Below are 13,374 nucleotides of genomic sequence, written 5' to 3'. Positions count from 1 at the left end.
CTTTCCTGCTTTCTCTCCATACCCCTCGATCCCTTTAGCCGCAAGGGCCATATCTAACTCCCTCTTGAATATATCCAATGAACTGGCATCAACAACTCTCTGCGGCAGGGAATTCCACAGGTTAACAACACTGAGTGAAGAAGTTTCTCCTCATCTCAGTCCTGAATGATCTACCCCTTATCCTAAGACTATGTCCCCTGGTTCTGAACTTCCCCAACATCAGGAACATTCTACCCATATCTAACCTGTCCTGTCCTATCAGAATCTTATATGTTTCTATGAGATCCCCTCTCATCCTTCTAAACTCCAATGTATAAAGGCCCAGTTGATCCAGTCTCTCTTCATATATCAGTCCTGCTATCCTGGGAATCAGTCTGGTGAACCTTCGCTGCAATCCCTCAATAGCAAGAACATCCTTCCTCAGATTAAGAGACCAAAACTGAACACACTATTCCAGGTGAGGCCTCACCAAGGCCCTGTACAACTGCAGTAAGACCTCCCTGCTCCTATACTCAAAATCCCCTAGCTATGAAGGCCAACATACCATTTGCCTTCTTCACCGCCTGCTGTACCTGCATGCCAACTTTCAATGACTGATGTACCATGACATCCAGGTCTCGTTGCACCTCCCCTTTTCGTAATCTGCCGCCATTCAGATGATATTCAGTCTTTGCGTTTTTGTCCCCAAAGTGGATAACCTCACATTTATCCACATTATACTGCATCTGCCCACTCACCTAACCTGTCCAAGTCACCCTGCAGCCTCCTAGCATCCCCCTAACAGCTCACACCGCCACCCAGTTCAGTGTCACCTGCAGACTTGGAGGTATTACACTCAATTCCTTCATCCAAATCATTGATGTATATTGTAAAGAGCTGGGGTCCCAGCACTGAGCCCTGCGGCACTCCACTAGTCACTGCCTACCATTCTGAAAAGGACCAGTTTATCCAGACTCTGCTTTCTGTCTGCAAACCAGTTCTCTATCCACGTCAGTATATTACCCCCAATACCATGTGCTTTGATTTTGCACACCAATCTCTTGTGTGGGACCATGTCAAAAGCCTTTTGAAAGTCCAAATACACCACACCCACTGGTTCTCCCTTGTCCACTCTACTAGTTACATCCTCAAAAAATTCCAGAAGATTTGTCAAGCATGATTTCCCCATCATAAATCCATGCTGACTTGGACCGATCCTGTCACTGCTTTCCAAATGCGCTGCTATTTCATCCTTAATAATTGATTCCAACATTTTCCCCACTACTGATGTCAGCCTAACCGGTCTATAATTACTCGCTTTCTCTCTCCCTCCCTTTTTAAAAAGTGGTGTTACATTAGCTACCCTCCAGTCCATAGGAACTGATCCAGAGTCGATAAGACTGTTGCAAAATCACCAATGCATCCACTATTTCTAGGGCCATTTCCTTAAGTACACTGGGATGCAGGCTATCAGGCCTTGGGGATTTATCTGCCTTCAATCCCATCAATTTCCCTAACACAATTTCCCGTCTAATAAGGATATCCTTCAGTACCACCTTCTCACTAGACCCTCGGTCCCCTAGTACTTCTGGAAGGTTATTTGTGTCTCCCTTCGTGAATACAGAACCAAAGTATTTGTTCAATTGGTCTGCCATTGGTCTTTGTTCCCATTATAAATTCACCTGAATCCGACTGCAAGGGACCTACGTTTGTCTTCACTAATCTTTTTCTCTTCACGTATCTATAGAAGCTTTTGCAGTCAGTTTTTATGTTCCCGGCAAGCTTCTTCTCGTACTCTATTTTCCCCCTCTTAATTAAACCCTTTGTCGTCCTCTGCTGAATTCTGAATTTCTCCCAGTCCTCAGGTTTGTTGCCTTTTCTGGCCAATTTATATGCCTCTTCCTTGGATTTAACACTATCCTTAATTTCCCTTGTTAGCCACAGTTGAGCCACCTTCCCCGTTTTATTTTTAGTCCAGACAGGGATGTACAATTGCTGAAGTTCATCCATGTGATCTTTAAATGTTTGCCATTGCCTATCAACTGTCAACCCTTTCAAGTATCATTTGCCAGTCTATTCTTGCTAATTCACGCCTCAAACCATCGAAGTTACCTTTCCTTAAGTTCAGGACCCTAGTTTCTGAATTAACTCTGTCACTCTCCATCTTAATAAAGAATTCTACCATGTTATGGTCACTCTTCCCCAAGGGGTCTCGCACAAGATTGCTAATTAGTCCTTTCTCATTACACATCACCCAGTCTAGGATGGCCAGCTCCCTAGTTGGTTCCTCGACATATTGGTCTAGAAAACCATCCCTAATACACTCCAGGAAATCCCTCCTCCACCGCATTGCTACCAGTTTGGTTAGCCCAGTCAATATGTAGATTAAAGTCACCCATGATAACTGCTGTACCTTCATTGCATGCATCCCTAATTTCTTGTTTGATGCTGTCCCCAATCTTACTACTACTGTTTGGTGGTCTGTACACAACTCCCACAAGCGTTTTCTGCCCCTTGGTATTCCGTAGCTCCACCCATACCGATTCCACATCATCCAAGCTAATGTCCTTTCTTACTATTGCATTAATTTCCTCTTTAACCAGCAATGCCACCCGGCCTCCTTTTCCTTTCTGTCTATCCTTCCTAAATGTTGAATAGCCCTGGATATTGAGTTCCCAGCCTTGGTCACCCTGGAGCCTGTTAACAAATGAGGTGGGATGTGTGACAGAGACTCCCTCAGAAATTGATCAGATGCAAATTACAGTATTTACAGCCACCTGGATCTGCAGCCTGGGGCTCTGCTCCAAGCTTGGCTGAGTGCTCTTGGGTCTTGTCACTCAAGCCTCACCTACTGTTAGTTGTTTCCTGAAGTTTTCTAAACAGGATATCTCGGGGGGGGGGGGGGGGGGGAAGAGGGCGGGAGGAATGGCTGAAAGAGAGCTACAGGGGGATAGACCCAGAGCCAGCTATTTGGGAACTCTTGCAACATTCAAAGGTTAGAAACTGGAACACGGTGGGTGGGTGTGACTATATATCTCTATCCAAAGGGAGATAGCTTTCCTGCTACTGTTGCAGTAGATCCAGTGCTGGGATAGTCAAAGTCTGTTCAACACATGCAACAGAGAGATTGGGGGACTGCAATGGAGTATGGAAAGCTGTAGGCATGGATCGGAGGGTGGGAAGGTGAATATCTGAATAGATGTGGCATAGCATTCATTAGAAAACTTCACGAAACAACTAACACTAGGTGAGGCTGGAGTGACAAGACCTGAGAGCACTCAGCCAAGCCTGGAGCAGCTTGGAGCAGAGCCCCAGGCTGCAGATCCAGATGGCTGTAAATACTATAACTTGCATCTGATCAATTTCTGAGGGAGGCTCTGTCACATATCCCATCTCATTTGTAAACAGGCCCGTCAATAAACTCTTTCTAACCAATGGAATGCACAGATCAATCAGAATTTGCAAAACAGTCAGACATTTTAAAAATATATTAATTCTAAGGCAATTGCTGGAAAAGTCCACAAGTGCCACTATAAGTATTTAAGTATTGTGCTATACTCTACTGCACTTCCTGACTACTGGCTTAGAGGGACAGTGGCAAAGGCCAACAACTTGGGATGTTCGCTTGCCTTCATGGTTGCAAGCATGGGGAGCATTAGGGGGAGGAAACAAAGAGTAAATACCGAAGAATACTTTTAGAAGTGTTCCAGCAGGACAGAAGTTATTTGCGGCAGTTAATATTTTTTCCTCATCAGGGTGTCCAAATGTGATGAATGCAGCTTTGTGCTAAAACCTTGCAACTAAAGTACTGTAGGTCTCAACAGTTAAGAGTGCAGAGTGTGCAGCTTTGATTTTGAATTATGCCATTGATTTCCTAATGAATGGAGCAAAATTGAAGATCCAAATGATTTTCCGCATTCAAAATCTAGTCTCATGTTGGTTACAAACTGATGAACAGCCAGTGTACATGCAAGGTGCAGGAACTGCAAATTACCATTTTCCTTAGTCCGGTTCCTGTCTCCCTCTGCACTCTTCTCCTCGGAGGTACTTGTGGTTTGCTGTACGATTTCAAGGGCTTCTCTCCTTTCCTCCTCTCGAGCTCGATCATCAAACAGCTCCTTGTTACTGCTCACCCGGGTGATTGCCGGCCGAGCTGGCTTATCGTTCTTCTCCCTTCCAGTACTGCTTCGACTATTTGGGGGAAAAAAGAGGAAAAAGGTTACTGAATCTTTGTATTATAAAGTTGCACATTCTCCATTGAGCAGATAAGATAGGAAGGAAATAAAACAGTGATATAAAGTAATGCTAATTCATAAACCACCCACCCCACAAAGGCCTGAATGAATTGCACTGGCTTCATTAATGGTTTAACGCTTTACAAAGCCTTTGTTCTCCCATTATTTCCCGATGTTTTAAACTGTTGAACAATGCCTGCGGTCTATTAGGCTCAATGCCATGGTTGAGGGTAACTTAATTTTTTACAAGTTCGAAAATTAATTGTAATTTGTCTTGAATAAATGACTGCTCAAATTGGCGCGTTGATGATGAATTGTAGGATACAGGCAGCAAACCTAAATCACTGGGTTTTGTTCAAAGCAACTTTTCATTTTTTTGACTTCACCAGAGATGAGGTAATTCCAGAATTGAACTACACACTGAAACTGGTGAAGACATCGATAGAAAATGACATAAAATATCAGCACCAAGTAAATGGGGGTGCAGGTACAGCTTCAAAAATCCGGAGTTCCGGAATCAGTACGATCCGTGGCGGGGTCGTCCGTAATCCCAAAAATGTTCCGTAATCTGGACACCTGCCACCTCGCCCCCGCCACACCCCTACCTACCTTGGCCCAGGCCTTTCCTGACTCAGGACCTCGGAAAGACGCTCCGAAGTCCGGAGATACACGAACCTGGGCTTGGGCGTTTCCGGATTCGGGACATCTTAAAGATGTTCCGATGTCCGGAAATACACAATCCGGAACGGCCTCGGTCCCAAGGCTTCCGGATTCTCGATGCTGTATCTGTATATGAAAAAAACTAGCATCAACAACAGGAAGAAACATAGAAAATAGGTGCAGGAGTAGGCCATGTGGCCCTTTGAGCCTGCACCACCATTCAATATGATCATGGCTGATCATTCACCTCAGTACTCCTTTCCTGCTTTCTCTCTATACCCCTTCATCCCTTTAGCCGTAAGGGCCACATCTAACTCCCTCTTGAATACATCCAACGAACTGGCATCAACAACTCTCTGCAGTAGAGAATTCCACAGGTTAACAACTTTGAGTGAAGAAGTTTCTCCTCATCTCAGTCCTAAATGGCTTACCCCTTATCCTTAGACTGTGTCCCCTGGTTCTGGACTTCCCCAACATCGGGAACATTCTTCCTGCATCTAACCTGTCCAGTCCCGTCAGAATTTCATGTGTTTCTATGAGATCCCCTCCCAACCTTCTAAACTCCAATGAATAAAGGCCCAGTTGATCCAGTCTCTCCTCATATGTTAGTCCTGCCATCCCGGGAATCAGTCTGGTGAACCTTCGCTGCACTCACTCAATAGCAAGAACGTCCTTCCTCAGACATTAATAAACTTACAGATTGGGCATGTAATTGGCAAATGAACTTCAATATAGGTAAGTGTGAGGTGGTGCATTTTGGTAGGAAGAATGAGAGCACATACTCCTTGGAAAATGTGTCTCTGCATGTGGTAGAGGAGCAGTGGGATCTGGGGTACAGATACACAAATCACTAACAGCAGCAATGCAGGTTAAAAAGGCCATAAAAAAAGTAAACAAAGCATTGGGGTTCATTTCTAGAGAGATAGAATTGAAAAGCAGAGAAGTTATGTGTATAGAACCTTGGTTAGACCACACTTGGAGCTTTGGTCTCCACATTCTAAAAAATCACAGAGGCACTGGAGAAAGTGCAAAAAAGATGTACTCAGATAATACGAGAAATGAGAGGTTATACCCATCAGGAAAGATTGAACAGGCTAGGGTTATTTTCTCTAGAAAAGAGAATGCGGAGGGATGACCTGATAGAGGTCTTTAAGATTATGAAAGGTTTGATAGGGTAGACGTAGAGAAAATGTTTCCATTTGCAGAGGAGACCAGAATTAGGGGCCAAATTAAGTTAATTTAAGGGTTAAGTCATGGCAGGAGAGCCCAGACCCGTGTCATGCTCCTCCTGTGTTATGTGGGAAATCAGAGATGTTTTCAGTGTCCCTGACCACTATGTGTGCAGGAACGGTGTCCAGCTGCAGCTCCTGACAGACTGGAGCATCCGCGATGCTGAGGATGTCGTGAATAGCATGTTTAGGGAATTGGTCACACCACAGGTAAAGGTTACACAGGCAGATAGGGAATGGATGACCAGCAGGGGTCCCCTGCTGTCATCTCCCTCCAAAACAGATGTACTGTTTTGGGTACTGTTGGGGGAGATGGCTCATCAGGGGAAGGCGGCTCATCAGGGGAAGGCAGCCGCAGCCAAGTTCATGGCATCATGGGTGGCTCTGCTGCACAGGAGGGCAGGAAAAAGAATGGGAGAGCTATAGTGATAGGGGATTCTATTGTAATGGGAATAGATAGACATTTCTGCGGTCGCAAACGAGATTCCAGGATGGTATGTTGCCTCCCTGGTGCAAGGGTCAAGGATGTCTCAGAGCTGCTGCCTGGCATTCTGGAGGGGGAGGGTAAACAGCCAGCTGTCGTGGTGCATATAGGTACCAACGATATAGGTAAAACAACAGGATGAGGTCCAACAAGCTGAATTTAGGGAGCTAGGAGTTAAATTAAAAAGTAGGACCTCAAAAGGTCGTAATCTCAAGATTGCTACCAGTGCCACGTGCTAGTCAGAGTAGGAATAGCAGGATAGTTCCGATGAATATGTGACTTGGGGAGTGGTGCAAGGGGGAGGGATTCAAATTCCTGGGACATTGGAACCGGTTCTGGGGGAGGTGGGACCAGTACAAACCAGACAGTCTGCACCTGGGCAGGACTGGAACCAATGTCCTAGTGCTGTTGGGGAGGGTTTAAACTAATATGGCAGGGGGATGAGAATCTACGCAGGAGGAAGACGGAAGTAAAAAGGGGGCAGAGGCAAAAGGTAGGAAGGAGAAAAACAAGAGTGGAGGGCAGAGAAATCAAGGGCAAAAATCAAAAAGGGCCACATTACAACATAATTCTAAAAGAACAAAGAGTGTTAAAAATCAAGCCTGAAGGCTCTGTGTCTCAATGCGAGGAGCATTCGTAATAAGGTGGATGAATTGACTGCGTAGATAGCTGTTAAAAGATATGATGTAATTGGGATTACGGAGACATGGCTCTAGGGTAACCAAGGCTGGGAACTCAACATCCAGGGGTATTCAATATTCAGAAAGGACAGACAGGAAGGAAAAGGAGGTGGGGTAGCGTTACTGGTTAAAGAGATTAACGCAATAGTAAGGAAGAACATTAGCTTGGATGATGTGGAATCTATATGGGTAGAGATGCGAAATACCAAAGGTTAGAAAACGTTAGTGGGAGTTGCGTACAGACCACCAAACAGTAGTAGGGAGGTTGGGGATGACATCAAACCGGAAATTAGGGACGCGTGCAATAAGAGTACAGCAGTTATCATGGGTGACTTTAATCTACATATAGATTGGGCTAACCTAACTGGTAGCAATACTGTGGAGGAGGATTTCCTGGAGCGTATAAGGGATGGTTTTCTGGACCAATATGTCGAGGAACCAACTAGAGAGCAGGCCATCCTAGACTGGGTCTTGTGTAATGAGAGGGGATTAATTAGCAATCTGGTCGTGCGAGGCCCCCTTGGGGAAGAGTGACCATAATATGGTATAATTCTTCATTAAGCTGGAGAGTGACACAGTTAATTCAGAGTCTAGGGTCCTGAACCTAAGGAATGGTATGAGACATGAATTGGCTAGGATAGACTGGCGAATGATACGTAAAGGACTGACGGTGGATAGGCAATGGCAGACATTTAAAGATCACATGGATGAACTACAATAATTGTACATCCCTATCTGACATAAAAATAAAAAAAGGGGAAGTTGGTTCAACCTTGGCTAACAAGGGAAATTAGGGATAGTGTTAAATCCAAGGAAGAGGCATATAAATTGGCCAGAAAAAGCTGAGGAGTGGGAGAAATTTAGAATCCAGCAGAGGAGACCAAGGATTTAATTAGGAGGGGGAAAATAAAGTATGAGAGTAAGCTTGCAGGGAACATAAAAACTGACTGCAAAAGCTTCTATAGATGTGTGAAAAGAAAAAGATCAGTAAAGACAAACGTAGGTCCCTTGCAGTTAGACACAGGTGAATTTATAATGGGAAACAAGGAAATAAGCAGACCAATTGAACAAATACTTCGGTTCTGTCTTCACGAAGACAAACACGAATAACCTCCCGAAAATATTAGGGGACCGAGGGTCTAGAGAGAAGGAGGAACTGAAGGAAATCCTTGTTAGCCAGGAAATTGTGTTAGGGAAATTGATGGGATTGTCCCCAGGGCCTGATAGTCTGCAACCCAGAGTACTTAAGGAAGTGATCCTCGAAATAGTGGATGCATTGGTGATCATTTTCCAACAGTCTATCGACTCTGGATCAGTTCCTATGGATTGGAGGGTAGCTAATGTAACCCCACTTTTTAAAAAAAGGAGGGAGAGAGAAAACAGAATTATAGACCAGTGAGCCTGACATCGTTAGTGGGGAAAATGTTGGAATCAATTATTAAATTTTTAATAGCAGCGCATTTGGAAAGCAGTGACAGGATCGGTCCAAGTCAGCATTGATTTATGAAGGAGAAATCATGCTCGACAAATTTTCTAGAATTCTTTGAGGATGTAACTAGTAAAGTGGACAAGGGAGAACCAGTGGATGTGGTGTATTTGGACTTTCAAAAGGCTTTTGACAAGGTCCCATACATTAGTGTGCAAAATTAAAGCACATGGTATTGGGGGTAATGTATTGACGTGGATAGAGAACTGGTTGGCAGAGAGGAAACAAAGAGTAGGAATAAATGGGTCCTTTTCAGAATGGCAGGCAGTGACTAATGGGGTACCGCAAGGTTCAGTGCTGGGACCTCAGCTATTTACAATATACATTGATGACTTGGATGAAGGAATTTAATTTAATATCTCCAAGTTTGCAGATGACACTAAGCTGGGTGGCAGTGTGAGCTGTGAGGAGGATGGTAAGAGGCTGCAGGGTGACTTGGACAGGTTAGGTGAGTGGGAAAATGTATGGCAGATGCAGTATAATGTAGATAAATGTGAGGTTATCCACTTTGGTGGCAAAAACAGGAAGGCAGATTATCTGAATGGTGACAGATTAGGAAAAGGGGAGGTGCAAAGAGACCTGGATGTCATGGTACAAGAGTCATTGAAAGTTGACATGCAGGTACAGCAGGTGGTGAAGGCAGCAAATGGCATGTTGGCCTTCATAGTGAAAGGATTTGAATATAGGTGCAGGGAGGTCTTACTGCAATTGTACAGGGCCTTGGTGAGGCCACACATTGAATATTGTGTACAGTTTTGGTCTCCTAATCTGAGGAAGGAAATTCTTGCTATTGAGAGAGTGCAGCGAAGGTTCACCAGACTGATTCTCGGGATGGCAGGACTGACATATGAAGAAAGACTGGATCGACTAGGCTTATATTCACTGGAATTTAAAAGAATGAGAGGGGATCTCATTGAAACATAAAATTCTGATGGGATTGGACAGGTTAGATGCAGGAACAATGTTCCCGATGTTGGGGATGTCCAGAACCAGGGGTCACAGTCGAAGGATAAGAGGTAAGCCATTTAGGACCGAGATGAAGAGAAACTTCTTCACTCAGAGAATTGTGAACCTGTGGAATTCTCCATCACAGAAAGTTGTTGAGGCCAGTTCGTTAGATATATTCAAAAGGGAGTTAGATGTGACCCTTATGGCTAAAGGGGTCAAGGGGTATGGAGAGAAAGCATTCTTGCTATTGAGGGAATGGGGTACTGAAGTTGCATGATCAGCCATGATCATACTGAATGGTGGTGCAGGCTCAAAGGGCCGAATGGCCTACTCCTGTACCTATTTTCCATGTTTCTATAGCTACTAATAAATTCAATAGGGAATTCAGGAGAAATCTCTTTACCCAGAGAATGGTGAGAATGTGGAACTCGCTACCACAAGGAACAGTGAAGATGACTAGCATAGATACATTTAAGGGGATGCTAGATAAACACATGAGGGAGGAAGGAATAGAAAGATATGTTAATGGGTTCGATGAAGGGCAGGAAGCGGCGTGTATGGAGCATTAACACCAGCATGGACCTCTGGTGATTGGTCTATTTCTGTGCTCTATGTAACTTCATGAGAACGGCCCTTCAGTTCATTTGGTCTGATCCTCTAAAATACCAACCTGAACATGGCTATCCTGTTCCATATTGCCCGCTCACATCCAGAGGCCTGTTTCTCTATAAATGAGTAGTGATCTTTTAGACTAAGCAAAATTGTGAAAGTAAAAATCAAGTATCAGTTTTAAGATGGGAACCCATCATTGGAGTATCTGGTGTGGAGATGAGGGGTTCATTGCTCCTGCAATGAGTTTTACAGTTCAACAGTTGCCAACCGTAACCATACACACCATCAGGAAATCTGCTGTGCACTTCACTTGTTACTGGTCAACTTCAAAGGTGCATTTAGGTTTAAGTAGATCAGATTATCTGCGAGCTTTATCAGTGCACTACACACAATATTGGGAATCTGCGAGATTTCATTTGTCTAAAAAGAATCATCACAATCTCATATTACAAGCAATTTGATGAACCTAACAAGTTACTCGATTATACACTTATCTGGTTATTTGTATTACTACATTCTGGAAAACAATGTCAAGTAACCTATTAAAGTTTAAAAATAAAGTCGCAACCTATTATTCATCGTGCTTTTGATGCATTTTTATTAAACAGTTCACATTTGCCACCAACAATAAATGACAAGATACATGTGGATAATGCAGCACTCGAGTTAATCCAGCCTAACAACCAAAACTGCACCCAAAAAAAACTCTTCGATCTTGCTTTGCTGCACACTCTTCAGCCACTGAAGTGCAACTTTTATTAGGATTCTGTTTTAAAAAAACCCCCAGCTTTTCCAAAATTTTATGGCAATTAATGGGCTCTAGACAAAGATTATGAACAATGGCTTAGGACACTTTGAAATAGCGGAAGATAAGAACAATTCAGCATGTTGATGTACTACTGAATGACAAATAGTGGGTTACCAACTTTGATCCACACCCAGGATACTAATCTCAGTTATCGTGGGTGAGGAAAAGTGGCATTGCCTGTAGATAAGGTTCTTCCCGGTGGTGATGGGGAAATGCAAGATGGCAAGTTGACTTGGGCTGATGTGCTGTTTGCTGGAAGGTGTGCAACAAGAGCTGCAGTGATACACAAGAAATAGGAGCAGGAGTCGGCCATTTCACCCCTTGAGCCTGCTCCGCCATTCAATCAGATCTTGGCTGATTTGATCTTGGCCTCAACTCCACATCCCTGCCCGCTCCTCATAACTCTCGACTCCCTTATCATTCAAAAATATGTCGAGCTCCACTTAAATATATTCAATGATTGAGAGGTTAGAACTCGACCATCTGTCTTCCCTATGGATGGTATTTGGTGTGGGTTGGGGGGAAAAAAATAAAAACAGCACTCAGCACCAGAACCACTGTGCTCAGTGAACACACAAGCCCATATATTACAAAAGCAAATCACTGCGAATGCTGAAAATCTGAAAAAGAAACAGAAAATGCTGGAAACATTCAGCATCTGACGTGAACCGTTAATTCTATCTCTCTTTCCTTAGATGCTGGCTGACCTGCTGAGTATTTCCAGCATTTTCTATTAGTCCATATATAATCCTATTTTGCATGCTTCCATCTAAAGGTGATTATCTCTTTTCAATATATTTTGCCGAGTGCTAAGTTGACAAAGTGTCTGTTTGCTCACTAATAACAATCACTCTTTGGGGCCAAGTTTCGGCCTGAGTTACTCCTGTTTTTTTGGAGCAACTGGTTTAGAATGGAGTATCTTAGAAATTTGAATTCTCGGCATTTAGTTTGCTCCAGTTCTAGTCTGTTAGAACGGTTTCACTTTGGAACAGAATTTTTTTTTCAAAAAGGGGGCGTGTCCGGCCACTTATGCCTGTTTTCAAAATTTAGGCAGTGAAAACTTACTCCAAACTAACTTAGAATGGAGTAAGTGAAGATTTTTGTACATTCGAAAAAAACCTTGTCTACACTTTAGAAAATCAGGTGTAGGTTACAAATTAGGCGTAGGGAATGGGGGGGGTTTAAAGGGAAGTTTACAAACATTAAACACTTCAGCTTTACAAATAAAGAGCCATCATCAATAATAAATGATAAATACATCAATAAATCAACCAATAAATCAATCAAAAAAAATTAATTAAAATTTATATCAATAAATAAAACATTTTCTACTTACCGACTGCAGCACCGGGAGTCCTCCAACAGCGTGCTGGGACGGCCCCCCCAGTGTGTCTCTGTCAGTGTCTCTATCCCTCTGTCAGTGTCTGTGTTTCTGACATGGAGGGAAGGGGAGAGAGGCGGGAGGGAAGGGGAGAGAGGCGGGAGGGAAGGGGAGAGAGGCGGGAGGGAAGGGGAGAGAGGCGGGAGGGAAGGGGAGAGAGGCGGGAGGGAAGGGGAGAGAGGCGGGAGGGAAGGGGAGAGAGGCGGGAGGGAAGGGGAGAGAGGCGGGAGGGAAGGGGAGAGAGGCGGGAGGGAAGGGGAGAGAGGCGGGAGGGAAGGGGAGAGAGGCGGGAGGAAGGGGAGAGAGGCGGGAGGGAAGGGGAGAGAGGCGGGAGGGAAGGGGAGAGAGGCGGGAGGGAAGGGGAGAGAGGCGGGAGGGAAGGGGGAGAGAGGCGGGAGGGAAGGGGAGAGAGGCGGGAGGGAAGGGGAGAGAGGCGGGAGGGAAGGGGAGAGAGGCGGGAGGGAAGGGGAGAGAGGCGGGAGGGAAGGGGAGAGAGGCGGGAGGGAAGGGGAGAGAGGCGGGAGGGAAGGGGAGAGAGGCGGGAGGGAAGGGGAGAGAGGCGGGAGGGAAGGGGAGAGAGGCGGGAGGGAAGGGGAGAGAGGCGGGAGGGAAGGGGAGAGAGGCGGGAGGGAAGGGGAGAGAGGCGGGAGGGAAGGGGAGAGAGGCGGGAGGGAAGGGGAGAGAGGCGGGAGGGAAGGGGAGAGAGGCGGGAGGGAAGGGGAGAGAGGCGGGAGGGAAGGGGAGAGAGGCGGGAGGGAAGGGGAGAGAGGCGGGAGGGAAGGGGAGAGAGGCGGGAGGGAAGGGGAGAGAGGCGGGAGGGAAGGGGAGAGAGGCGGGAGGGAAGGGGAGAGAGGCGGGAGGGAAGGGGAGAG

General features: G+C 45.2%; 1 protein-coding gene across 23 annotated transcripts in view; it reads right to left on the bottom strand.

The window, feature by feature from the left end:
- The window catches only part of LOC139228773 (eukaryotic translation initiation factor 4 gamma 3-like), a 335,585-nt gene that overhangs the window by 27,545 nt on the left and 294,666 nt on the right, over nt 1–13,374 (bottom strand). For all 23 annotated transcript variants that reach the window (XM_070860122.1, XM_070860138.1, XM_070860130.1 and 20 more), the window contains one exon: nt 3,974–4,170. In XM_070860122.1, coding sequence (XP_070716223.1) covers nt 3,974–4,170 — 197 coding nt within the window. The remainder of the gene's footprint in view (nt 1–3,973; nt 4,171–13,374) is intronic.

Source organism: Pristiophorus japonicus, chromosome 18 (genome assembly GCF_044704955.1).
Source record: "Pristiophorus japonicus isolate sPriJap1 chromosome 18, sPriJap1.hap1, whole genome shotgun sequence".
NCBI lineage: Eukaryota > Metazoa > Chordata > Chondrichthyes > Pristiophoridae > Pristiophorus > Pristiophorus japonicus.
The sequence above is the reverse complement of the archived record's forward strand: the minus strand, read 5'-3'. Positions and strand labels throughout refer to the sequence as shown.